Genomic DNA, 27,547 nt, shown 5'->3' with positions numbered 1-27,547 from the left:
TACAGCTGAAAAGATTAATCAATTAGTCAATTGACCGAAAATTAATCTGCAACTATTTTAATAATTTTTCATGTAAAAACATTTCATATTTCCAGCTTCACAAATGTGAGGATTTACTGCTTTTCGTTTTAATAAACCAAACAATCACTCGATTAAAGGAGAAAATAATCAGCAGATTGATCTATAATAAAATAATCTTTAGCTGCAGTCCGATACAAAATAGTTCACAATGAGCTCTACCTCAACCAACTACAGCAGTAAAATCCTGCTTTTACATTAATGCAGTAATAATAATCTAATGGTATAATATATAACAGTATAACAGTCACAGGGGACATTTTACTGCTTTGAGTACTTTTACTTTGAATACTTTAAGTACATTTTCCTGATTGCATACATTACATACTTTTAATTAAGTAACACTTTCAAGGCAGGACTTGTAACAGTAACAGAGTATTTTTACAGTGTGGTATTAGTACTTTTAATTAAGTAAAGGATCTGAATCCTTCCTCCACCACTGCAACAGGTATACATTGTAAGTCTTTAAAATATATGTAGTGTCACTTTAAGGCGCGTCCCCACTGTTGTCGCTCGGTCTCGCTGCTGAGTGAACGTTCCTGAGCGTAGACGATCTTTGGCACTAGCGGCGCCTCTCTGTGTCAACATCAGGAGATGAACAACAACCAGCGGCATTTAGCTGCTAAACAACTTAACGGATGTATGATGTGCTTCCCTGTCTGAGTGAGCACCTAAAGGAGCGGTGTGTGGAGCCAGCTGGTAAGAAAGAAGAGGCTTTTTTATCCAGGAAAACATGGAAGAGACACCTGTGGTTTGGGCTAGCGGTTTGGCTAGTTGGCAGGACTGATTAGCTAATGTTAGCTAGCAAGATTAACGTTAACACGTTAGCGACCAGCAGCCAGAAACAGATGGAAACACCTGCCTGTGGTGGCAGGTAATGAATGCATTTCTGGGGGAGCTAATTGTTGGTGTTAGATCGCCAACCACAGCTAGAAGCAAATATTTAAAACGCATGAAAAAAGAAAACCGCGAGTGCTTTCATTTTGACATTTCGCCTTGTCTTTCTAGTTGTAGGGATTTCCTTATGGGGTTTCCCCTAAAATCCAGTTTGACAGTCAGGCTAACAGACTTTAGGTAGCCTCCATGACTTCCAATGTTTGCATTGGAAGCAACGTATGAGCTAGCAGGGCTGTTTGGCAGCTCTCAGCTAATTAGGTGTGTTTTGTTTGGATTGTAGGTCTGCATTCAGCAGTGGCAGCCCTGAGTCTGACATGCTGATGGAGAAGTAAACCCCACTGATGGAAACCCAGAGGAAAAGGTAGGTCTATCCTCCCAAACAGGATTATTCTGCTCAACTGTTGCTTTCTGGCTGGCAGGCTGGATGTGATCACCATGTGACATCGCCTACGGATGAAGTTCACTTCTGCTTTTCCCCCACAAGTTCAGATGTAATGCTGCACAGGAACACAGGCTCAGGCCAAATCTGGAAGTTTGTCTGCTTCTGCTCTGCTTTGTCAGCCACCCACACCTCTCTGACTCTAATCTGTCTCTTCTTCAAGTCTAGTCATCTTATAATTGTTGTTTTTCTGTACTTTGACTTGTGTCCTTCCCAATATTCTGCCATGTTTCCTGTCTGAAGAACATTATGTTCCCATGATGGTTGTAATACCTCATGTGATTTGTGTTGGCAGCCCTCTGGGAATTAGTTAACAAAAGATGATACTGAGCAAATAGTTTGGGAGGATCTTCCATCATTTTGGCATGTAATTGATCCTACTAACACGTATTGTCTGATATATCTTATTTCTCTGTACCATAGAGCTCCGTTGTTGTCCAAAAACTATCAATGAGCCACACTGTTGCACTGGCTGACATGTTCCTTAATTATGATTAACATGGACACTGTAGTTCATTTGGGGTCAGTGCCACATAAACCTTCCTGCTGCTGTAAGTCCTCTCTAGAGCACAAAATGCGTATTTATCCACAGATGAAAATAGTCCCTCACACAAGCGCTATTTCCTCCAGTTTGAATAACGTTTGCTAAAAACTACAGCTTTCAGCTCTTTTAGGAAATGACTGAGCCTGTTTTTTTTTAAAGTGGAACTGTATATTTGTGACCTGTTTTTAAAGTAAAGTTAAGTAGGAATCAATGGACTCTGGGCTGAGAGCCACAGACAGGGTAGGGAATTCAGAAGAAATTGAGAGACGGTCTAACATATGATTAACCTTTCCAGCCCTACTCATTATGTTTCTGATTGATTAATCTCTCACCTCTGGGGATGACAGTGGTGGAGAGCGAGGCCTGCTCCACACCTGGAAGGGCTACTCTTGCAGCGTCACCCCAGAAAGGCTGCTCCTTCCCCGGCCTGTCCTTCAGGTCGCCCTGGGCTCACGGCATGGTGTTCTGCTGGTGGAAGGTAACACTTATTATTATTGTTTTTTATTTATTTATCCTGGGGTATTTGTATGCCTTTATTACAAACAGACTGATAGAGATGACAAGAAAGGAGGGAGACAACTGGGGATGTTGCCTTTCATGGTCGGCATCTTAACCCCAGACTTTATTGTTATTATTATGGATGTTTTAAACATTTATTAAGCACAGATATATGATAATCAATGCTGGTTACACCTGCATGAATGCAAAAGTGCCTTCTTTTTCTTTAGTTCATGTCATTATCAATTAGATAAATACTGATACTTTGGACTCTTTTTTTATAAATCATATACTTAATAATGAATTGATTAATCAAAGGACGCCTGCATTGACTTGGTTAAAGAATGTTGCTGTTGTGTGGTGAAAAAATAGTTCCCTCTAAATTTAAGCTTTGCCACGTGTGAAAACGAACCTTTTGATGAGAAAACCTGTCATGTTCCTCTTTGATTATTGTGCTGTCGTTGCTCCCAATTCAGGAGGGCAGGTGTACAGTTTTGGGGAGTTGCCATGGAAGCAGAGTCAAGTGCTCGAGCCGGAGAAGCCCACCCTGGAGAGTGCGCTCAGCGGACAGCGGGTGGTCGCTGTCGCAGCTGGAAGCTTCCACAGCGGGGCAGTGACAGAGGACGGTGGCGTCCACATGTGGGGGGACAATGGCTCGGGTCAGTGCGGCTTGTCGGGCCTCAGCACTGTCCCCAACCCGACTCCGGTCGCTCTGGTTGACTCGGACACCAGCCCCCCGCAGACGGTCCCAGTGCTGGAGCTGGCCTGCGGGGAGCAGCACACCCTGGCGCTGTCGGCCCAGCGGGAGGTGTGGGCATGGGGCAGTGGTTGCCAGCTGGGCCTCAACGCCACCGTCTTTCCTGTCTGGAAACCACAAAAAGTTGAGCATTTGGTGGGCAGGTATGTATTACAGGTGGCCTGCGGGGCTTCACACAGCCTGGCTCTGGTGCGCTGCCTGGGCCCTCAGGACATCCACCGGCCCCCTGTGGACAAATGCAGACAGTGTAACCAACTGCTGTATACTATGACGGACAAGGAGGACCATGTCATCATCTCTGACGGTCACTATTGCCCCCTCGGTGTGGAGCTCACTGAGGATGAGGGCGTGCTGGAGGCGCCTGCTCCCACACAAGGGCTCAAAATGTCCCCGTCAGAGCCAGTCCTCCCGTCCCACACCTCCACCTCAAACTCAGCATCCCCGGCATCTGCTAAAGGTGCCGACCCCTCCTCTGACCCCACTCACCATCAGGACTCGGAGACAGAGGAATCAGCCATGGCTAACGGAGCGCTGCCAGCCTCAGACTCTGACCCCTCGGCTCAGTCCAACGGTGGTGTTGTTTTGGGGGTCAAGGGTTCACCCTATCCAGATGAGCAGGCTGTCAAAGACTACCTGAAGAAACTGTCAGACAACACACAGGCTGAGCAGACGGCTAAGGCGACCACAGGAGCACCATACACTCTGCTGGTGAGTTCGACTGTATCACAATTATAAGGAAACATAAAATACTGTTGATCTGTTTTTAAGATTTGTGATGACATGTGATTTCGAAGGCCAACATTGATACTTGACTTGCAACACTGGCATCTGATTCCATTTACATTTCTTTTTTTCTTACAACATCAAAAATACAAAATTTTGAGCCCAAACCGGCTCTTTGTCAGGTAGAGACATATTTTTATTAATGCAATAAAGAAGACAATTAATCAGGAGCAGATGACAGTGTATGTTTATTTAGAAAGCAAATAATATCGCAGGTTGTAATAACATTTAGGAACTTTGGCTTCTTCAACACACAGGTTTCAAACACTGGCAGCAATGGATGACATAATTCATTGATATCTGATACACAGTATAATAAGCTTGATATACTGGATGTCTGATGCAGTTGCACCCAGACTCCTCTGCCACTGTCATTTTAACATTTGACCTGTGTGTTTATGCGTGACTCTGCTTTGTTTCTCCTCCAGCCCTCAGCAGGAGGGCTCACCTCCTCCTCCCCCAGCTCCACGCTCAACAGCCTTGTGGCCTCCTGCGCCTCCGCAGTGGGCGAACGGGTCGCCTCCACCTACGAGGCCTTGTCCCTCAAAAAGATGATGAACTTGTACCTGCCCTCGGGAGTGTCGAAGTCAGGCGGGCCGGCGGGGCTCACGGGCGTCGTCCCGGGAGTGGGTGATAACACCACAGAGCGGGTCCGCCAGGAGGACTCCACGCAGGCCAAGAAGAGCTCCAGCACAGGGGACATCCGCGAGGAGGAGGCCGAGGGTCTGCGGCGCCGCCTCTCGCTCCCGGGACTCCTCTCACAGGGTAGATACGCTGTTCACCTCTTATCCTCCTCCTATACCCTGCTGCGTAAGTACTTCTTGCGCTTGTGCAGGTTGATGTCAGTCTGTGTGTGTTTGTCTTCGCTTCAGGCTTCTTCATCCAGCTCGTAAACACGGCAAAGGCTTCTCCTTGTGTCACACTGTGTGCACAGTCGAGTCATTTTTTATTCTGTGTATGTCATCTCCATCTAGTTAGACACAGGAAGTTGCTACTTTTTTACTTACTGCTTACTCACCACTAACTATATTGTTACTTACTAGTTACTTACTACTTACTTATTTACTACTTACTACTTAGTTACTACTGAATGTTTCCTTACTTACTACATACTTCCTGCTCACTCACTACTACTACAGTGGTTTGAGGAAAACAGGACAAAATTCTTCCTCACAGTCCTTCACAGTTGAATTTTAAGGCCTTATTAAGTCCACTAATGATTATTTCGATATAATATCGACACATTTGCAGATTTATTTTTTAGATTAATTAATTTTTTAGATCATTTGGTCTACATGTCTAAAAAATATTGATAAATGTCCTCAATAGCTTTTTCTTCACAATGATATAAAACAAAGAAAAGCAGCAAACCCTCAAATTGGACAGTATGGCATTTTGCTGGAGAAAAAAAAAAGATTAATTGATTATTTAAATAGTGATTTATTTTCTGGCACTCAATTAATCAGTGCAGCTCTACATTTTTTGTACTTTTCTGTACTTTTTTATACATTTTTCTTCCTCTCAAAGTCTCTAATTAGCTTCAAATATTTTTTTTTCAGGATAACCAGGGGTGATCCAGTAGGCTTTTTTATGTACAGCAGACTCCTTTCTTCTATTTTATTACAAGTACTTAAACATAAAGAAAAATAGCTCCTAAATCCACTCAAGAATGCAACTCCCAGTATACTCCCTTGTGTCAAGGCAAACTGGAGAAAATGCAAAATCATAGGAACCAGTTTGACAAGGAATCGCTGTGTTGTCATCCTCTCAAAAATTGCTCCATGATAAATCCCACTCTGGCACATGCACTGTGATGAAACGGCAAATTGTGACCCAGAGCTCAGGCTTTGTGTTGTGCTTTGTGCACGTGAGCGCCACTCATTTGTAGGTCCAGTTGGAGCGAGGTTAGCCCGTATGAATGCTTGCCTTTGTGTGATTTAAAAACACAATGCACAAAGGAATGCAGATTGATATTTAGCCTCCAAATGTGTTAATGTGACTCCAGTGGAGCGATCAGAAGTGACAGGGTGCAAGGTTAGACTGTCTTTGATCACATTTCCTCCGCCTGACAGGGTTTTTAATTGATAAAGAAAACGTTGGCGGGCAGGGAAGGGAGTTTGGTGCATTATGCCATAGGTCTTCTCTTCCATGTGACCCTGAACAGGATGGACTATCATCTTATCTCTCTTTACTCATAGACAGCCTGAGATTATTTGCTGTGGATTTCCTCATCTGTTTTTGGTCTGTCCTCTTGTGGGCTATATGTTTATATGTTTGTTGTTCATAGAGTTGGACAAATGAAGAGCCATGAATCTTTAAATTACAGCCAGGATAAGTGATTATTTTCACTTAATTTTTTGTGGTTTATGTACCCTGGATTTCTAAAATACGCAGTTGGATAATAGTTGTAGCTGTGGGGAGTCTTGACATGGCTGCTGTGGCTTTCTCAAACCTTTCTGTGTCTCGGTCCTGTGGGCCCCCAGATGGCTCCCTGCCGGAGGCCATAAAGAGATGTGTGTGTGTGTGTGTGTGTGTGTGTGTGTGTGTGTGTGTGTGTGTGTGTGTGTGTGTGTGTGTGTGTACGCGCACGCATGTTTTGTGTTTATTTAATGGAAACTCAAGGGAGGAAATTAACTGTTGTGTCCATTAGTCCTTTAGTTTCCAGCCATGGAAAAGTTAACCCCTTTCTGGTGCAAAAGCCCGAAAGTGACAAAGTAAAATGGATGCTAAAATGACACCATTTTGATTTACAGCCATGATCCTGGTCTCTTCTAAAAGATAGTGTTCAGCAAATAGTCTAAATCAGTGGTCCTTAAACTTTTGTGTGTGTGTGTGTGTTGGGGAGTGGGGGGTCTTTAATTATTTTATGACCCCCAATATGGGTTTGTGAATGTGCCCTCTGTCACCCCAAAAAAAGACATCATGTATCTGATGCGGCTAATAAATAAACATTGATCAAAGCGATCACAATCTATAAACAGTGTATGAGAGCAATGCTACAGTTTGTACTGTAGTGTAGTGGTTTGATAATGTACTAAATTTAGTGATAAAACAAGTAATAACATGGTAATAATGTACTTTTTTTGCACTTTAAATATTTTTTTCTGTTCTGTTTTGTGTGCACTCCTGTTACAAAATAAGAAACTCTGAATCACAGTGATAGTGGGATTTTAACATGGTTTACACAATACCTTTTTAAATAGAGCTGAAAAGATTAACAACAAACGATGAACTGATTATCAAAATAGTTGCTGATTAATTTTCGGAGTCCCTTTTTAAGCAAAAATGCCAAATATTTTCTTGTTTGAGCTTTTTAAAAAGAAGGATTTTCTCCTTTTCTTTGTTTTATATGATTATAAATTGAATATGGTTAGGTTTTCAAGTCAGTTTTATTTATATAGTCCGATATCAAAAATCACAATTTGCCTCATGGGGCTTTACAGCAAGTACAACATACGACACCCTCTGGCATTAGACCCTCCATTCGAATGAGGAAAAACTCCCCCAAAACCCTTTTTTTTTTTAAACGGGTGAAAAAAATGGAAGAAACCTCAGGAAGAGCAACAGAGGAGGGATCCCTCTCCCAGGATGGACAGACGTGCAATAGATGTTGTGTGTGCAGAATAGATTCACAACAGAAAATCATAGTATATACAATTATGATGACAAAATGTAGATTGTAAAACATAAGTGAAGAGGAGGATCAAAAAAAAGAGCAATTATGATTAAAATTGTGATGGGAATTGTTTTTTGTTTTGTTTTTTATTAACAATTTTCTAACATCGATTAGTCGAAAAAAATAATTGGCAGATTAATCGATATTGAAAATAATCTTGATTTTAAAAATGTTTTTGTATTATTTCAGGATTGGCATTACCTGCAGTAACATTATGCTCTGACGAGGGTCTGTTCACCTGAAAGTTTAGATGATAAACTCGGTGTTTGCAATAGAGATAAGTGTGTCACTTGCAATAACTTTATCAATAATTAGAACAAAATGATGTTAGGGCACAATACAGTGCTCTCTGGGAAAAACAAGTACTGTCTCCCTTCCCATATCAGTGTTTGTTCTGCCTGCAGGCTTCTTCTCATTGTTTGTCTGCTGGATGGCAGCATGTGTTTGACATGACCTGGCTGATATGAGCTGAACGTCACTGTTGTCTCTGTGCGGCCATGTTTTTAACACACATTGATTTCTTCTGCTGAACTTTGCACCCAAGATTCATTCAAGTTGAGGTACTTTTGTTCAGGCTCGCCTTGAAAACATGTCAACATTTCCACACTTCATTGACTACAACACCCATGAAGGGTTATCAAGTGTTATACAGAAATATCTCACTATGCACATTTTCAAAGTTTTGTGTGTAGCAATAGATAATGTGCATTCAGTGAAGAGACAAGAGCAGATGAAGTTTATTCACTCACTGGTTCAGTGGATCAGCCTGAAGCCGGTTAAATGTTTTGCAGTGGAGGAAAAAAAAGGAAAAGACATTTAGGAATACTGTTTTTTGTCTGTGCGCCCACAGTGTCCCCGCGACTGCTGAGGAAGGCCGGCCGTCCGAGGATGCGTGCAGTCGCCCTCACCCCGCTGGGTGGGGCGGTCCCCGAGGCCCAGGAGGTGTTTCCCACCCTGCAGACGGAGGTGTGGAGTTGGGGCCAGTGCGAGCACGGACAGCTGGGACATGGAGACAGCCTGGCCAGGTAGGAGGAAGTCTCACACTGCATCTGTCAGTGAGTAATTAGGTGGCATTTCAAATTATATTTAAGTCCAAATTTCAAAATCAACAAAAGTTGTCTTTTTATCTGGTAAATAAAGTATTTTTTCATTTGTGTACAAACATTAAAGGCCGTTGAACAAAATGCGCTTTTCGAAGATACGCTGAACTCTTTCATATCAGTCTGTTTCAGAGATACGATGAGTCCAAGGAGAAGTCCTCATCCTTAAGCCAAACATGAGTGATCAAGTGAAACATGAAATACTTCCATTAAAACATAAATTTTACATTTGCGTGGCTTGTCTATCAGTTACTCACACACTCTCCTGTCAGGCTCTCGGAAGTGGTCAGAATAATTTTCTCTGGCTAAACACTTCTGGGGCTGACTGACTCTAACAGACTCACTATAAATGGACTTGAAGTAACTCGCTAGCCAAGCAACATTGAGGCAAAAAACAACCCATAATGCAACACTCTAAGAAGAACACTCTTCTTCAAGGTTCAGGTTGTTAATAAAAAAGAAAAATATTATCCTATTTTGTGTCTAGGACTTTTTTTAAATTTTTGCTGTGGTATCGAAAGAGGTATCGAGTATAATTTTTTTATACTAGTATTGTATCGAAGTTTCAAATTATGCTATTGTGACAACCTTACTTTTTTATATGTACTTTCCAGAAGAAAATATTGTCTTTATCTTTTTTGTACAAGGCCAAACTATATATATAAAAGCAATTAAATGTAATAATAACGCTGATATGTTGTTATTCTATAATGAAATGCAATTATACACAAGCTGTTGCGGGCCACCAAAAGATCATTTCTGACAGTAGTGGGATGTGTCTGTTTGCAGATTACAGCCGCTGTGCATCAAGAGTCTGAACAATAAGGAGGTGGTGCGGGTGGCGGCCGGCGCTCATCATTCCCTTGCTCTGACCGCTCAGTCTCAGGTCAGCCAGTGGCTTCAGTCACCGCTCCGTTCTTTGACCATTAACATTTTACACTTCAAAAACAATCGTTTTCAACCTGTTTTCCTTTTACTTTTCTCTCTGTGTGTATATTTGGCCAAATATAGACTTTACCATGGAGTTTTATAACATAAAAACGTGTTTTGTCTTCCAGGTGTTTTCGTGGGGAAGTAACAGCTCTGGTCAGCTTGGACACATGGAGTCACCCAGCACTGTCCCCCGCCTCGCAAAGGTGAGGAAACCAGCTCCTTTTACGAACAGCTACAGAAAGCCTTGAAGTTCAATAACTCATGTTCCTCTCTGCTTCCCCTCCCAGCTCTCAGAGGGGATCCGGGTCTGGGACGTAAGTGCTGGAGAGAGACACACCCTCCTGCTCGCCGACGGAGACTGCATCCAGCCAATCATTTATTACAGCGGACAGCAGGTGAAAGAGGGGGCGGAAGAGAGCCGAGTCAAGGAGCTGGGTCAGCAGGAAGAAGGGGAGGAAGAGGAGCAGCGGGTGGGCGGCTACACCCAGCAGCCTGTACTACTACCCTTCTGCATGAACGTAAGGACAAAGTAACTGATGCAGGTTCTTAGACTACTGCTGAAGTCAGAATTCAAATAACAGAATAACAAAACAAGCCAACTGTTAAATGTTGTATAAACACAAGCAGCCATGCAAGATCTTGTTAAAATAGTTTAAAATTGCCAAAATTTTCATTTAAATTCCGAACCTGATCTGACATTCGATCCTTGCTTTCAGACAGTTTTCATTCAGTACATAAAAAGCTGTTCACTAGCTGTTTATGTTCACTAGTCAGCCCAAATGATTCACAATAAATAAGTCTTTAAAAATGTTCGGAATATAATGCTGTGTGAATATTTAACAGTTGTATGAGTAGTTAATATTTCTGAAGTAGCTTTGACCCAAGTGACTAATGCCTTGATTATAATCCAGCGAATAGGTAATACAATGAGAGGTCCTGTTGTGTCATTGCAGCAGCAAAGATAGATCTATTGTAGGAAATGTAATTAATTTATATAAAGATTATTTTGAATTCAAACAGCTTAAACAAATATTCTCAAAGTATTTGCTTTTATGTGTGAGTGTGTGTATTTTTATCACGTTGTCTCTCGTGTGTTGCAGCTGCGTTACGTGAGCAATGTGTTTGCGGGTGGCCAGCGGTGCGTGGCGCTCTCGGACAGGAACGTGATGGGCTTCATCGCCAGCCTCCACGAGCTGGCATCAGCTGAGAGGAAGTTCTACTGCAAGCTGTGTAACATCAAAACACAGATAATACGCCCCCTGCTGGAGCTGGGTAAGAGTGACACATAAGGGAAAAAAAGACGGAGGATAAGAGAGTTTAACTTCAGGATCAACACAGAAGGCTAAATCTTTAAATCAGCATTTTTGTCATTTGTGTCCGTTTGTGTGCCGTCCTTTTCCAGAGTCTTTGAGTTCGGCCCTCGGCCAGGTGGCCCTCGGGCTCCTGCAGACTCTGGCGGGCCGATTCAGCCTCTTGTGCCACCTAACCGGGCAGCACGCGGCCAGCCTCACCGCCAACCTGCGCCGCGGCCGCGATGTCAAGAGCCTGCTCATCCTCGACTACACCAGCATCTTCCTCGACTCCTACCACGAGTACGTGTTCCCTGTCATGAATGGGAATATTTGTACATTTCATTTAAAACAATAGATCGAACTTTACACACTTGTCTCTTCATCAATGCCAAGGTACTGCAGCGCTGTGGGCAACTTCCAGGTGATGGGAGGTTTCCAGACCCTGACCAAACCCTCACTGTGAGCACACACACACACACAGACACACTGTTTCACACATGGGGGGTTATTCCTAAAAACCCAGCTAAGGTGCTGTGACACAATATTACAGTGACAATGCAACAGCCAAAAACACAGATGATGGGGGGGGGGAAAGCACCTGATCAACAATCGTTATTCAGAGTTTTTAATATCTAGTGATCATTTTCTTTGAAGAGATTTCTTTGGGAAGAGTCCCGAGCTGCTTCAGAGGCTGTCAGAGTGCAGCGAGGACAACCCCGCCATGGCCGACCTCTTGGTGGCGCTCTTCTACCTCCCAACTCGCCACCTTCACGAATACGGCCGGCTGTTGCTCAAACTGGCCACCTGCTTTGAAGTGGTAGGTGAAACAAACACAAGCTACAGTCGGCTACATGACTTGTTTTACAAAAAAAATGTATGTTTGGATGTTTTATTCACTATTATTCACCACTGATGGAAGATAGATAAATGATTCTGGTTTGTCATGTTAGTGAAAACTTTTTTGGTGTATTTTATCTTGAGTGTTATATTGAGTTTTTTTTATTGCTTTTGTTGTAATTTCTAGTCACATTCTTATTTATCTTGAAAAGCAATATTAACTCTCTTTTATAGTGACATTGCTCAATTGTTACACCAACAAATATTTCTATAAAAATCAATGTCTCCTTTTTCTGTATAATTCGTATAAAAAAAGAGAAATCTTTTCAGGAACCTTCCTAAGAATTTATAGTTACATCCTATTTTCTTTTTAGGAACTTATAAGGAAACTGGGGACTGGTAAAATAAGCGTCAATAGTGATTTTAAAGCGTTAAAGGTGTATTAAGATTTGTTAAAAAGCATTAAAAAAATGTGGATTTGGAGCTCAAATTTTGCTAAATGTATGGATATTTCTCTTGGCAAAATCAACAGAATCTGACTCTATTTAGAAAATCACAATGCATATTTCACGGTAAATATTAATGTGTTTGTGTGTGTGTGTTGTCAGTGCTCCAATGACTACCAGAAGCTGCAGGACAGCTGCTCCAAGTTCGAAGCTTTGGCCCTCCAGCTGAAGAGAAAAAGGAAGGACGCCGACTATACCTTTCATTTCTGGAAGAGCTTCCCCGGCAAAATGACGGTAAACTTTCTGAGCGTGTGCATTCCTTTCCATTACCACCAAGCGTGTCCTTCATATGATGTCAGATGTAGCATACTGCTGAATGGTGTCATTGTGTGTCGTCAGGACTCACTGAGGAAGCCTCGCCGCCGGCTCATCTGCGAGAGCAGCAACAAAGCTCTGACCCTGCAGAACGCCGGGAGGTTCTCCGTCAACTGGTTCATCCTCTTCAACGATGCTTTGGTCCATGCACAGGTCAGCTCCACACACACTTTTTATCACGTCCTTCAACTCTTTCACTTTTTTGAAGCCGTCCATATTTCAGACAATGTAACTTAGTGTGTTTCAAGCGTCTGTGTGTGCTTGCCTCCGTGCTGTCAGGGCGTGGCGCCTTGTAAAAATCTTGTAAGTATGCAGCCACAAGCAAATGTCAGCTCAGCGACCCGTACTCCCCCCGTCCCACTCCACTGTATCCCACCTTTTCTTCTGTGTGTGTGTGTGCGAGTGTGTGTGAAGGGCTTAGGGCTCTGTGTCATAGGATTCAGCCCTGTTGGAGCTGATTCACATTTAAACACATGACAAACACGCTCCAGCACAAACGCACACCCATATAAAACAGGTGAGGTCATAGGTGGGCTTTAATAGGGCCCCAACATAAGAATGAGGTTGTGCTAGTGATGCAGCAATGCTAATATCTTGATGCACAGAACAAGGACTGAATTTTTAAACTTGCTCTAAAACACTAGCGGCAGTAGAAAAATGTCATGAGTATAGGTGCATTACTACTTAAATATGTCCGGTGATACCCAGCCCTATCCCCACCTTCGCCCTCTGCCTGCTCTTTACCTGGGGGAGACTGCATGGAAGGATGAACTGACTATAACCAAGGCTCAGTGGGTTTTAATGCATTTTAGTTCTATTCTTATACATTGCTGTTCTTGTTCTTCATTTTCCAACTGTTTGAAGTCCAAAACTCAAGAAAAATCTTTAATATATTAGTTTCTTCCACCATCTTCTTAGGAGTATTTCTTACCTGTCAAAGCCTTGGTTTTTAGTGATGGTTCACATGTAATTTAAGGGATTTGAATGGATAGAATGAAGGCCTGATGGCAACACGTAATTAATCTTTCAAGGATATTCATTTCAAATTCTATAAGTACCAACAGTTTCTGGTTCACTTCTCCAAAGCAAATTCCTTCCCTCTCTCCCGCTTTGTCTTCTTTTTTCTCTGTTTTTCTCTTTCTATTTGCATTTCTGTCCAGCGTTTCTGTCCATCCCCCCATCTCTTCTAGCCTGCACCGGTCCTGTGGTTGTCCTGCACATTTCAGTCCCGCTACTTCCTGACTTGTTTTAAAAAAAAATTAAAAAAAATAATTTTTTTAAAAGAGCAACTTCCTTCTTCCTTTTTACTTACTTCCTTTCTTTCTTTTTACTTCCTTCTTTACTTCCTTTTTGTATGAATGAGAAGCAGGGTATTGGTGGAAAAAAGCATGCATGCTCAGTTCTTAACTTCCTCTTTAAAAACATGTGAAACACATGTTGTCTTGCATGACTAAATCTGGCATCCCTTAGGTTAATCAAAAAAAAGATGCATCATCCTTTCTCAAAGTCTGCCTTTATTTTTACTTACCTCCTGTACTTCCTTTTTACTTACTCCTTTACTTTCTTTCTTTACTTCCTTACTTCCCTATTTACTTCCTTTTTACTTCCTTACTTCTGACTTTACTTCCTTTTTTACTTTTCTTTTTACTTCTTTCACATTTACTTCCTTTTCTGTACTTTTCTTCCTATTCGTGCTTCCTTTTTACTTCCTTTCTTTCTTTACTTCCATGTATGAGTCTCTCCAGAGAGCAGTCAGTACTTTTTCTCTGTCAGTGTCCTGCTTGTAGAATTGTTGCAAATTATCATTGTTAATTATGATCGATTAGCTTATAGAGAAGGCTGTAGATCACCACCTATTTGTTTGAAAGGCCATACACAGCTTATGGGCTTATTCATAGCAATTAGGCTTGTGTCACTGTCTCTCACTGTGGTTTAATGATGTTTCCTGTTTCTTTCCATTTCCCCTCTTTCTTCCCTCCTTCTTTTCCATTATCCATGCTTATGCCTTTCCTCTCCTCCAGTTCTCCACCCATCATGTCTTCCCTTTGGCCACACTTTGGGTGGAGTCGATCCCAGAGGAGAACACTGGCCTGTAAGTCTGCTTAATCCCAGTGTAACATTTTTACAGGTTTTCTGTGGAATAATACTGAAAAATAATAAAATATTTAACGCACATATTCTTGGACTTTAACATATTCTAATAATTGTTACTTAATCTTCATATTAATCATTACACTCAGTGTCAACTTAATAGGTACAGTTGTTTATTATTCCATTGTAAAACGGTGTGTATTTGTGTGTGAATAGATATGGGTTAAAGGTGATCTCACCAGAGGAGACGTTCACCCTGCTGGCCTCCTCTCCCATGGAGAAGGTAGATCTTTTAATGCTACTGCTACAAAACAGACATCATGCTCACCTTAAAACTGCATTTCCATTTGTTGCAACTCAAATGAACTGGACCACCTTCTTAAAAGTGTGCGTGTATTCATTCCTAGGCCAAGTGGCTTCGCTCCATCAACCAGGCGGTGGACCAGGCCCTGAGTGGGGCGGGGCAGGACACAGCATCAGTCAGCTCGGGGTCGGGGCAAAAGTTGGAGCCTCCAATCTCCAGGACAGCCTCCTACACTTTTTATAAGGACGGACGGCTGAAAGAGGCAACGTACGAAGGGCGCTGGCTCACCGGGAAGCCCAACGGCAGGTTGGACACACACACCTTGTCTGTCTGCATGTCGATAGAATATTTTAGATATTGATGTGTAAAAATTATTGGGATTGATTATGTTTTTCAGAGGAGTGTTAAAATGGCCTGACGGGAGAATATACACAGGGGCGTTCAAGAACGGACTGGAGGATGGGTGAGTGCTGGCCACCAACATCACTCTGTCATAATATATATTGTGTATACAGTGTACATGAGTCTTCTGTGTAAATCTTTCATGAGTCAGGATTATCTGAAATTTTAGCTTTTGCTTCTTCGTCCTTCTCAGATTATGTATTTATGTGTTTGTGTAGCTTTGGTGAATTTGTGGCTCCCAATAAGACACTCAACAAGAACGATCACTATCAAGGTCACTGGAAAGATGGCAAGAGGCACGGCCTGGGGACATACAGGTGAGTGTGTATGAAAATAGTGAGTTAGGAACTTTATTGTCCACGCTGTAAAAAATAGTTTATGGCTTCACCACATAGTGTTAAAAACTATACGGGACAATCGACAATACATCACAAAGATGAGGACAATTGGCTGGGAAACATCAACAAACAATATGATTTAAAAATGCATAAATACAGTCAAATGAAATGGGAGAAGGGCTAGATCAAAGTAGTCATCTTAATTGCATTTGGCAAGAAAGTCTTTTTCCTCCCTGAGGGTCAAAGTGCAGAGGGTGGGAAGAATCATTTATAATCTGGAAATCCTTACTCTTTATATTTAATTAATATTTCTCACTTGGCTGCATTTACTTTTCTCTGCAGTTTAAATGTATTCCCTACATTCCATACTACATGACTATATTGAACAATAAAATACTTCTTACTGTATACAGCATTTCCAAAGTTTGTTTACTCACATTAAAATAATTTAACTTCCTCAGTAGATGCAATCTCTGTGTGGCTTTCTTAACAACGTACTCAGTATTCTCTGTGAAGTTAAGGCAGCCATTAATCACCGTTCCAAGATATTTAAAAGGACTGGCAATTTCTACGTGGGATCCAGTGATGGTCAAAGGTTGCAGTTCATCAGGAGTGTCTTGTGTGTTGTTGGAATTTCTTTGGTTTTACCTGCATTTTATTTCAAGCCCACTTTCGTCACACAAGCTGTTGATTTCTATATTTTACAGCAAATGTGGGGAAATACTTTAGCACTCATTTGTGGGAAAGAAAGAGGATTTAGTTTAGAAGAACAGACTTGAGTTCAGCAGTACGCAAGGCTGCTTAGACTAAACATCCTCTGTCTGTCTGCAGGTACGCCAGCGGTGAAGTTTACGATGGATCCTTCCAGGACAGCATGCGACACGGACACGGCATGCTGCGCAGTGGCAAGCTCAACACATCCTCCCCGAGTGTCTTCATTGGCCAGTGGCTGCAAGACAAGAAGACCGGCTATGGAGTCTTCGATGATATCACAAAGTACGCTCGCCATCGTTGTCGGACATTTTACATGTCAGCTTCATGTTTGAAAAATCTTTTTTTCTGTACAAGTTGCAGAAAGAATCTGACAAGATAAGGCTTTCTACAGTCTGACTTCAATGCCGTCACATTAACAGAAAGGCTGCAGCACACATAAAAGACAGCAGAGAAAGAAATTACATGTGTGTCTTGTTTTAACTTGTTTTAAATTTTTCATTTCATTAGCATTTCTTATGCACAAGGAAATAAAATCCAGCACAAAATGAACCAATGTTCTTCTATGCCCAAGGTCAGCAGGGTATCCCAAGGCTTACTGCTTTTTATTTGTCTATATAAGTGAGAGCTGTTTGTGTGTTTTGTTTTTTTTTTTCCAGAGGGGAGAAATACATGGGCATGTGGCAGGACCACCTGCGGCAGGGCACCGGGATCGTCGTCACTCAGTTTGGCCTGTACTACGAAGGAGCCTTCAAAGATAATAAGATGATGGTAAGCACCTCTGTCATTGATTTTAGTCACATTTTGTGTGTGTGTGTGTGTGTGTGTGTGTGTGTGTGTGTGTGTGTGTGTGTGTGTGTGTGTGTGTGTGTGTGTGTGTGTGTGTGTGTGTGTGTGTGTGTGTGTGTGTGTGTGTGTGTGTGTGTGTGTGTGTGTGTGTGTGTGGAGTTCATGAGGGAGATACAGGAGAGAAAGCTCTTTTGTGATTTGATCCAAGACGAGTAGGGTTTTGTTCCAAAAGTACTTGCACAAAGTCTTAAACACATGTGCATCAGATCATAAACTGTGACTGCGAAAGAACCAAAAAATCCTGCTCACTGTTGACCACTTATGCTCAGATAGGATTCATGATGATCATGAAGGTCTGAGGAGCACCGAAACATAGTGTAAAAAAAAAAAAAAAAAGGAGAGAGAACCAGCACTGACTTTTGTTATCAGTTAAACAGGGTTTTAGAACTGACAAGGATATTGAATTGGTGGTTGTTATTCACCAAATTTGGCAAATATATCCAAGAAGGTTATGAAGAAGGAAAGCGGTTCACCAGAAAACAAAACTGGAAAAAAAAATAGAGAGCGTAATGTTCTCAAGCTCGTAGTCACATAAGGAAAAAAATGCATGCAAGGACAGTGAAACAGAAAATATGACAAACTTTAGAGAAAAATTGAGAAAAGAAGGGACTGAAGAGGTGTTTTATTTCTCTTTTAGGGCACCGGGATCCTCCTGTCAGAGGACGACACCACGTACGAGGGGGAATTCTCTGACGACTGGACCCTCAATGGAAAGGTGACAGATGAACACACAGAGGGATTATACATATTGGCTATGTGCTCTAAATAAATGTCAAAATATCTTTAACTGATATTAAATCTGACTAGAATTAAATAGCTGTTCTAAATCCAGACAGAAATTGATTATCTTTCAGCTTAAAACGAAAAGACAATTAAAAATAATACAAATAAAATACCCAACAATGATATAAAATAAAATCAATAATAATGGTAATAAAACAGATAAGACGTGTTGGAAATAAAACAGTGTGCTGCAGTAATAAAAAGCTTTTTTTAAAAGCCTAAGTTTTGAAAAGTGATTTAAAAGATGTCACCGATATGTATACAGCACTCATACATACTATATTGCTAAATGTGGCAATAACCCAACATAAAAATACTCAAAAATATTGAAGTTAATTAGCAGTAAGATGTACGTCAGTGTAGTTTAATGTACTGTAATGATCTCCTTCAGGGCGTGCTTACCATGGCAAACGGTGACTACCTGGAGGGCTCCTTCAGTGGCGAATGGGGCTCTGGCCTCAAAGTGGCGGGGTCCTACTTCAAACCACACCTGTTCGACACTGACAAGGAGAAGACCCGCGCTGTGTAAGCTCGCAGTGTCTGAAATTTACCACAAAAAAACAAAACAATTTATTATACTTCATTTACCAATCTTGTTATACTTTACATACTTTGTGTGGCAGGAAGCTGGGGCGTCTGTGTGTGTGTGCTGAGGATAAGTGGCAGGCGGTGTTTGAGGAGTGTTGGAGTCAGCTGGGCTGCGAGGCGCCGGGCCGAGGAGAGAACTGGAAGGCCTGGGAGAACATCGCCGTGGCCCTCACCACCAGCCGACGACACATCCAGGACAGGTACACACGCATTGACATTTATAGTGTGTGATTCTGTCTTATATTTTTGGCCATTCATTTATCTGTCTTTGGATTCTTTCTGTTAGCAAGTAAAAGTAGCCAAACTGCGAGAATTACCAAGTTACGGCTAACTTTAAAGGGTGATGTAAGTGTTTTGTGTGTGTCCCAGTCCAGAGATGTTATCTCGAAGCCACAGCAGAACCCTGGAGAGTCTGGAGGTCATACCGCAGCACGTGGGTCCGATCACCATGGAGCGATATCACACCATCCACCTCTACCTCATCAAGGTATCCCACCGACCACTCCTTACTTCCAAAAGCACATTCACTGACGTCAGTATAAACTTAAAGTTGTAATCCTTAAGATTTAAGTCCTGGTTTATTTGAAAAACACCAATGGTTACTGTGGTAAAGGCAAGTGTGGTTACAGCAAACCACTGGTGTATCTGTTTACAGTGCAGCCAAACAAACTGACGCAGTTTTAATAAAGAATTCAGTACATAATAACTACAGCTGCGAACAGATTTCAAGAGTAGTTTCCCACACAACAGGAGGGCACTGTAAACACGCTTTTAATGTGAAGCAGCAGCAGAAGGAAGGTTAGCATTATATCAGTGAGATAAAATTACAAACAGTAACACTGGATTTCATACATACATCGTTTCCTGTGAATCCCCCGTGTGTGAATGACAATGAAAACTACTGTATAGCGATGTAATTACTGAATGTAAATACATCAAATGGCTATTACTGAAAAAATGCAGACTATAAATAGTTTTATAAATGGTGTTTGAGGTCATAAAAATCTTAAGAATTATAACTTTGAAATATCCCTTGGAGGCGGACAGTACAGTTCATCCAAAATGAATTTACAGTAAGACAGCTGAAACAAATATTTTCCTTATATTTAGACCAAAATTTTATGTTTAGGACCATTCTGTGGAGGTTGGTCTGTTTTGAAGATCACCATTTAAGTCATGTGTAAAGGGTGATGTCCCATTGTAATGTTTTGATCTGTGCCATAATAATTACAGCATGTCTGTGCAACATGTTTAAATCTAATGGAGTAACTGTACCTGAATCTGCCAAGGAAGCAGCAGTGAACACTGCAATTATTTTTCTCTACGTCCTCCAGGCCTGTGACACGCCCCTCCACCCGCTGGGCCGGCTGGTGGAAACCCTGGTGGCGGTCTACAGGATGACCTACGTGGGCGTTGGAGCGAATCGCCGGCTGCTGCCTCAGGCTGTCAGCGAGATCAAGTCGTACCTCAACCGCATCTTCCAGATCGTCAGGTAGTTCTCATACAGCTTAATTTCAAATACATGTACAAAATGGATATAGATGCAGAATCAATCAATCAATATTTTTATGTATGTGTGCTCTTGAATGCTCTGTAGGTTTCTTTTCCCAGACCTGCCAGAAGAGGGCGGTCTAATTCCGGAGCCGACCACCAACCTCCAGGACAAGAGGGAGCCAGGCTCGACTGATGCCCCGCTAGAGTCACCAAAACCTGGGTAAGAGCCGGGCAGTGTCCACCTTGAGGCTTTGGTGGTCCTCAGGGGTCAGTTGGATCACATTAACCTCTCCTATGTGTCTTTCGTCCTCAGCCGTGTGGTGAGCAGCTCGGCTCTGCTGCTTCCCGTCCTCCTGCCTCGTCTCTACCCGCCGCTCTTCACCCTCTACGCTCTGGACAAGGAGAGAGAGGACGACGTCTACTGGGAGTGTGTCCTCCGCCTCAACAAGCAGCCTGACCTGGCCCTGCTCGCCTTCCTGGGCGTTCAGCAGTATGTCACACAAAAGAGAGTCTTGCTTCATTTAATGTTTTGCATGTAAATCCTAAAAAATCACTTCTCTGTTTTTTTCCACCGCCCCCCCAGAAAGTTTTGGCCTGTTTCCACCCACGTCTCCACGCCTGCGCTGGGGGAGAAGCAGCAGGTATGGTTTAGTTGTTCACTTAGTCACACATCTGATTGAGCAAGTCTCTAACATAAGTGGGTGTTCAGACATAAAAACAAACACGATGGAGGAAGTCCAGTTTGAGTAACAGATCCATGAATTTGAAGGCTTATCAGACTCCAAAACACTGGCCAGCGGTTTGATTTACGTGATTGAGTTATCACAGTGACTATTACAGTAACTATTTCATCTTCGAAATCGTAGAAATACAAAGTAATCCACCAGGAACGTGAGCTTGCACGTATTTAATTGGCCACCACAGCACCTCACTGAATAACATCACTAAACCTGAATCGAACAGTCAAATTTCTGTCGTTCCAGCTACTCAATTGTAAATATGTCTCTTGTGAGTTTGTAAAGAATATTTTGCAGTGGATTTTTGGTCAGGAAAAAAAAGAAGCGATTTGAAGCTGTCTCTTTGGGCCGTGGGGGGCATTTTTCACTACTATCTGACCATTGATCAATTAATCCAGAAAATAATCATCAGATTAACCAGTGATAATAGAAAAATATGTTAGTTTCAGCCCAAACATCTTGTTTGCCAGACGACGTTGTGTTTTGTTTTTTTGCCGGAGCGCTCTGTGTCTGAACGCATCTAGTTTGAATCCTCGTCAGGTGTTGTTAGTGAACCACTGAGTAGAAAGATGAACGCAGTGTTTGTTGTGGTCTGTGCGTCTCGTCCAGGTCCTCTCCAGCACCAAGGACGCCTGCTTCGCCTCTGCAGTGGAAACACTACAACAGATCAGGTACAGCTCTATTCAACAGCTTTGAAACTAGTTAGAAAACAAAGACACTTTGTTTGCATGCAAGATTCAAGGTACAGCTGTATTGTCATTCTTCAGTAAAGCACAGTGAAATGCAGTTGTAGCCCCTTCCATGCTGCACACACAGAAATTGTATAAATACGACAATAATAAAATAGATTATAACTTATAGAAAATAAAATAGAAATAGAACAAAGTAGAATAAATGTTCTAATCCTAAATTAGTTTCCTTGTTTCTTGTTTGTTTGCAGCACAACGTTCACCCCATCAGACAAGCTGCAGGTGATCCAGCTCACCTTTGAGGAGATCACCCAGGAGGTTCAGGCGCTGCTGAAGCAGGACTTCTTGTGGTCGATGGACGAACTTTTCCCTGTCTTCCTCTATGTGGTGCTGCGTGCACGGTCAGCATACGGACATTTACACATATTATGATGATGAGGCGACAGATAGCATATTATTTTATTGTAGGTAGGTGTTGGACCGAAAAAACAGGTTAGGTCTCAAATGTGAGGTGTGAAGTTGGAGGAAACACACCTGCTGTAAGCAAAGAATTGAAAATAATTAATAAAGCGCTGCTTTAAACGCTATAAGAAGGCAATTAATTTGCTGGTTCCAGCTTCCCAAATGTGAGGATTTGATGCTTTTCTTTGTTGTACATGATTCTAAACTGAATATCTTTGGCTTTTAGACATTTAAACACATCAGTTTGGAAAATTATTTTTCTGACATTTTATAGACAAAACGAGTAATTGATTAAATAGATTTAGAGAGAATTATAGTATAATCAGCAGATTAATCGATAATTGAAAATAATCGTAAGTTGCAGCCGTAAAAGGAGGTTTTTTTGTTTGTTTTTCAGAAATGTAAATGAAGAAAAGTCTGCAAAAGTACAGAAATAAAGATTTGTTGCTAATTTCTGAAATAAATCGACAAGATATTTTTACCCATTTTCAGTGTTGTCCCAAAGCAACAGGTGCAAAAGACTTCTTTCTTTTTTTTGTCCTTAGAATCAGGAACTTGGGGTCAGAGGTCAGCCTGATCGAAGACCTGATGGATCCCTGCGTACAGCACGGAGAGCACGGCATCATGTTCACCACACTCAAGGTAACACACACACTCATACAAACACACACAGCGCTGCTTTATTTTACAGTTCCCATGGTTTCCTTTAATTTCCCAGAAAGGAACTGATATGTAACTGTAAGACTTTGGTATTAATTGTAGGGAAATGATGACAGTGTTCAGTTACACATCCAGTTTAATTCCTCTACTGGCAAACTTACAATTCAACATATATTGAGAATAATAAATTATTAATTAATAAACATTTACTTGGATCGGTTCCTCTGGAAATTAACATCTACTTATAGACTAAACACAACATACTGAACTCGTATAACTCACTCTTTCCATTTTCCCGAATTTGGGTTGAAGGCAGAAGTAAACGGGCCGCCATTACTACAGTGGCATCTCACTTCAAAATCCACGCATAAAATGTAATGCATGTGTAGGATTTTACTGTTAAACCACTTATGTTTAGCTTTTTTCAAGAAATACTACCGGGGGATCCTGTAGAAACTGTTACATTAGTCATCTAATGCTGCTGAAATAAAGGTTTTGAACAGAAAGATAGACGTTAGCGCGCCCCAGTAGCTGACCTGGTCGAGCGCGTACCACCACCAGAGGCTCGGGTTCGATTCCAACCTGCGGCCCTTTGCTGCATGTCATCCCCTCTCTTTCTCCCGCCTTTCCTGTCTCTCTCTGAAGCTGTCACTATCTAATAAAGGCAAAAATGCCCCCCAAAAAAAAATGTAAAGAAGAAAGATAGACGTTTGTTTTCTGTGGTGTCAGCTGCTCCAACAATAAAGTTCTTTGTCTGGGAAAGACAAAAGGCAAAATCCCCAAGCCTGTGCTCCAAGAAGCTAATATCACTTAAACTAAAACTTCATTAAAACCTCATCTTTGCATTCTGAGTGGCATGCCGACCACGGACCAACCAGGGACCACGAGGGGCCGGTGTCTGTAACACTTGGATTTTCAGACTGAATAATTTCATCTGCATTGACACAGGGTTACCTGTCTGTCGAAGGCTGTCACTGTCAGGGTGAATACATTCTGTTTGACTCATAATGACTTAACGGCGGCATCGCGAAAATTGTGTAAATCAGCTGGCGGATTTTGCCTATACTTTGTACCAAAATGCATTTTGTGTCGCGGACATGTGCAATAAAGCGTTGCCACACACAAACACAGGTTTTAAAACTAAATGGGGTATTTAAGAAGCAAAATTTCACAGCTACGATTTTTATGCAGCTTTGAAGGTTTCAGTTAAGAGTCAAATTTTCAGGAATTGAAAAGTTTGGAAATTGCATAAAAATGTTGAGGTTGTTTGCTTGTCTATCAAACATTTTGAAAACAAATGTGTCTCTTTGTTCAGTCATTATATAATATACAGTACTGCCTGATAAGAGTGCAAGAATTGATTTGGTCTTTATGTGTTTTATTTGTGTGTCTTCTCCACCGCCAGGCTTGTTACTACCAGATCCAGCATGAGAAGATCACTTAAGACGAGCGTGGCGTTAGTTCCTCTGTGATCTGCATGCTGCCGTCCAACCTACCATCACAGCCAATCGCAGGGCCAGGATCACCAAGGCATCAGGGAGAGGGATGTGTGCAGCAGCCAATGGGAAGCAGAGGATTATATGAACAGGTTGCCGACAGTTCCATCTGCTGCTGTTATGGAGACGGGACCACCTCCTCCCTCTCTGACACACAAACACTCTTTTCCCTTTCAGTGACCTCTGCTGGCCTCTTACCCACAGATCATGACACGTGAATGCTGTCTGAGCCACTTCATACCGTCCAGTGTAAAACAGCAGAAAGACTGACGTGACTTACTGATGTAGGTGACGTTGTTACCTGGAAAAAGAGTTATTTTTTTGTGCCAGTGGGAGTGGCATGTTCTCTGGTTTCTCTGCTCACAGTCAGCATACTGTGAGATACCGGACCTCATTTTTCTTCCTTCAGAAGAATACATTTTTCAGCATGAAAAACAACTTTTTGGCAGAGCGAGACGATCCGTCACAGAAGAAACGCGTTCCTTTTTAGCCTTCAGTGTTTCGGGAGGTTTCACTTCTTGTTATTCACCCACACGAAGCAACGGACGTAACAAGAAAATAATCTCCTAAAAGCATGTCGCTTTATAAACTGACCAGCTTTCCATTTTGGTGTCTTTATCATCTGAGACAGCGGTATGTTTACAGCTAGCTCAGTTTTCGAACGGTTTCTTTAATCCAAAACTCTACTTCAACAAGCGACACAAAGGTGAGATTTATGCTTTATCAAGTGTTTTCAAACAGTATTTTACGGTTTTACAAGAGAAAAGACTTGAAGGATGAAGACTAACTGGTTGGTTTGGCAAATGCACATCTGGTTTACTTTCCCACCTCCAATAAAGAGCAGGTCACAGCCACTTCCCTGAGCTTTGCTATGGGAACCATAGGGGCTAGTTTACAGCTAGGTTTGATCCTGCATTAATACAAATCCTGTACAGCATGCTTTGGGTAAACTCTAAAGGATATTGATATTCTTCTGTTGCACCAGCTGGCTGCGGAATACAGTTAAACCTAGTTAGTGGCTAAATTAGCTAAACCAGGCTGAGAAAATTGCCTCTTTTAAAACTTTGCAGGAACAACGAGCAAAAGCCAAGCGCAGGGAAAAGAGATGTTTTTCCTAGACAATCTGAGAGCCGCTCGTGTGTTTCTGAGCCCAGTTTTCAGTCTTCAAAATCTGAAAAGTATGGGGTTAAAATTGGGGTCTTTAGCAGTTTGTGAATTGACAAAAAAAGTAAACCACCAAATCGAAACTTATTGTTCTTAATTGCCATTACACATCGTTACTGTTCAGTAAAAATTATGCATCTCCAGAGTTGAAAAGTTTTGGAGATGCATGTTTGTTTTTTCTTTACAGGACAACATGTTTCGATCCTAATGTACTCATGTTGTGGTTTGTAGTGTTGTGAACTGCAATCATCAGTGTAAAGTATCAAGTTTGAACTGCAGGTACCCCTAATTGTTTTGTGGATAACACAGTGTTCACTGCACATTTTTCATGAAACTAACCACCATTTGAAGGTCTTAAAATCTGTTGATCTGTAAAATACTGAATGCAAAAGGTAAAGATTTGGATTTTTCCTGCTGCAGGTGATGTTTCAGCAGAGAGCGAGGCAGTCGGCTTAATGCAAACACTGTTTTTATAGATATGATGTTCAAAGCTGATCTGTTAATGCTAACTGTTCTTTTTTTAAACCATTTACAGCACTGTCAGATATTGTTGCTTATTTGAGATTTGCGTCACACATGACAGTTTATAAAAGGGCTTAAGAGGGGATTCAGAGGACTGAGCCTTTTTTTATTATCATTATATCACAGCTTTTGTTTTCTCCGATGGTTTAACAATAGAAAAGCCAGTGGATCAGAGGCCTTTTTTTGAAGGGACTAAATTTAGGTGAAGCTGCTGTTTTTCCCTGCAGGATTTTGAAAATCTAGCAACAGAAAATGGTTTGACTTTAGATCAAAATTTAAAGCTGCTGCCTAAAACATTGCTAAAACATTGCTCTTCGGCTGTGATACCTAAACTGATAAAAAGTTCAAGTTTGATACATTTTGATGACTGTTTTTATTTGGAAATGTTGGGACAAGGTCACATGCGGTCATAATGCTTTTGCAAATGAATTCGCCCAAAATGGAAACAATTATAATTGAAACCATGCTTCAATCTGACAATGCAGTGAATCTCAGACATTATGTAGTAAACATCTCAGTGTATAGCGTTTTGAATTGGGCCTCGCATACTTTTGTGACTTTAAAACTATTGTGATAATGCTCTTCCATCCCTGGTTATGAGCTCTTGTTACCGCTGAGACCATATGTGCCTGACACTTAAAGCAGTGAAGCAATATCGTCTTTCTAACTGAGGAGTTTACTCCCAAAATGCTATGGACACACTTTGGGCAAAAAAAGGAAAACCAGAAGTTATGTGCTGTTCTTTAAAACAAATCTTTATTTGACTGACAAGACAAGACTTCTTCAGTATGTTGTGTAGATGTGCTTGTGATTATTTTCTGTTATTTTTCTCATCTATATACTATTATTTTCCAATGTCACTAATGCTCCTCTTAACACAATCTGAAGGATGCTGCCACTTAAAACGAAGGACAAACTAATATTTTAAGTAATAAAGCACAACTGACATGCAAACCAAACTAATAAGGCAGAACTGGACATTTATTGTAATGGTTTTACCCCAACTGACTCACTTACATGAAGTGCTGTTTTAAATCCAAACTGAATGGTTATAAATATAAACTGAAGATAATGCTCATAAGCTCAAGTTGGGTTCATGTGACAACTGTTAAGGTAATTTACTGTACCTCAACACCTGTTCACTATTAAAACGCCCCACACAGGTCATACTGTTGCATTGTGTGTAAAACAGACTGTTTTGTCAATGGACTTTGGTGTTTATTAGTTGACATTTTGTGTTTCAGCTGGCTGACATGACTCTCACCTGTGTGTCTTTTACATGATTTCAAATGTATTATACCTTTAAATAATAACAAACTGCAATAAACTCATTTGATGGACGTTGCTAACTAATGTGCTCCCAGTTTTGTGGTTCCTACAGAAATGAACTGTAAGGCAAAAATAGTTTAAAAAATGCCAAACATTCTCTGGTTCCAGGTTCTCAAATGTGAGGATTTTTTGCTTTTCTCTGTTTTATATTATTATAAACTGAATAGCTTTGGATTTTGGATTGTTGGTCAAACAAAACAAGATATCTGAAGACGTCACCTTTGGCTCTAGGAGTTGTGCTGAGCTTTTTTCCACTATTTATTGACATTTCAT

At 41.4% G+C, this 27,547-nt stretch overlaps 1 protein-coding gene across 5 annotated transcripts; it reads left to right on the top strand.

Moving 5' to 3' along the window:
• Nucleotides 1-582: 582 nt before the first annotated feature.
• als2b (alsin Rho guanine nucleotide exchange factor ALS2 b) lies at nt 583-27,298 on the top strand. 5 transcript variants are annotated; one of them, XM_044187837.1, is made up of 35 exons: nt 583-777; nt 1,256-1,336; nt 2,306-2,436; nt 2,933-3,921; nt 4,425-4,806; nt 8,523-8,697; nt 9,562-9,658; nt 9,831-9,908; nt 9,993-10,223; nt 10,806-10,977; nt 11,108-11,297; nt 11,391-11,456; nt 11,652-11,814; nt 12,443-12,574; nt 12,680-12,808; nt 12,935-12,958; nt 14,677-14,747; nt 14,963-15,029; nt 15,154-15,356; nt 15,448-15,513; nt 15,671-15,769; nt 16,622-16,786; nt 17,161-17,272; nt 17,988-18,065; nt 18,525-18,658; nt 18,757-18,921; nt 19,091-19,208; nt 20,056-20,213; nt 20,319-20,435; nt 20,529-20,705; nt 20,799-20,856; nt 21,562-21,623; nt 21,893-22,042; nt 22,649-22,745; nt 24,169-27,298. In XM_044187837.1, exons 2-35 carry the CDS (start codon nt 1,317-1,319, stop codon nt 24,205-24,207), a joined length of 5,115 nt encoding a protein of 1,704 aa, XP_044043772.1. In that variant the 5' UTR covers nt 583-777; nt 1,256-1,316; the 3' UTR covers nt 24,208-27,298. The 5 variants fall into 5 exon arrangements, with proteins under 5 accessions (XP_044043772.1, XP_044043774.1, XP_044043771.1 ...); XM_044187839.1 differs by having other exon boundaries at nt 2,291-2,436; nt 4,425-4,761; XM_044187836.1 differs by having other exon boundaries at nt 2,291-2,436.
• Nucleotides 27,299-27,547: the final 249 nt, after the last annotated feature.

This window comes from Siniperca chuatsi, linkage group LG24 (assembly GCF_020085105.1).
Source record: "Siniperca chuatsi isolate FFG_IHB_CAS linkage group LG24, ASM2008510v1, whole genome shotgun sequence".
In the NCBI taxonomy this organism is placed as follows: Eukaryota; Metazoa; Chordata; class Actinopteri; order Centrarchiformes; family Sinipercidae; genus Siniperca; species Siniperca chuatsi.
Note: the sequence above shows the minus strand (reverse complement) of the source record. Positions and strands in the feature narration are given on the sequence as shown.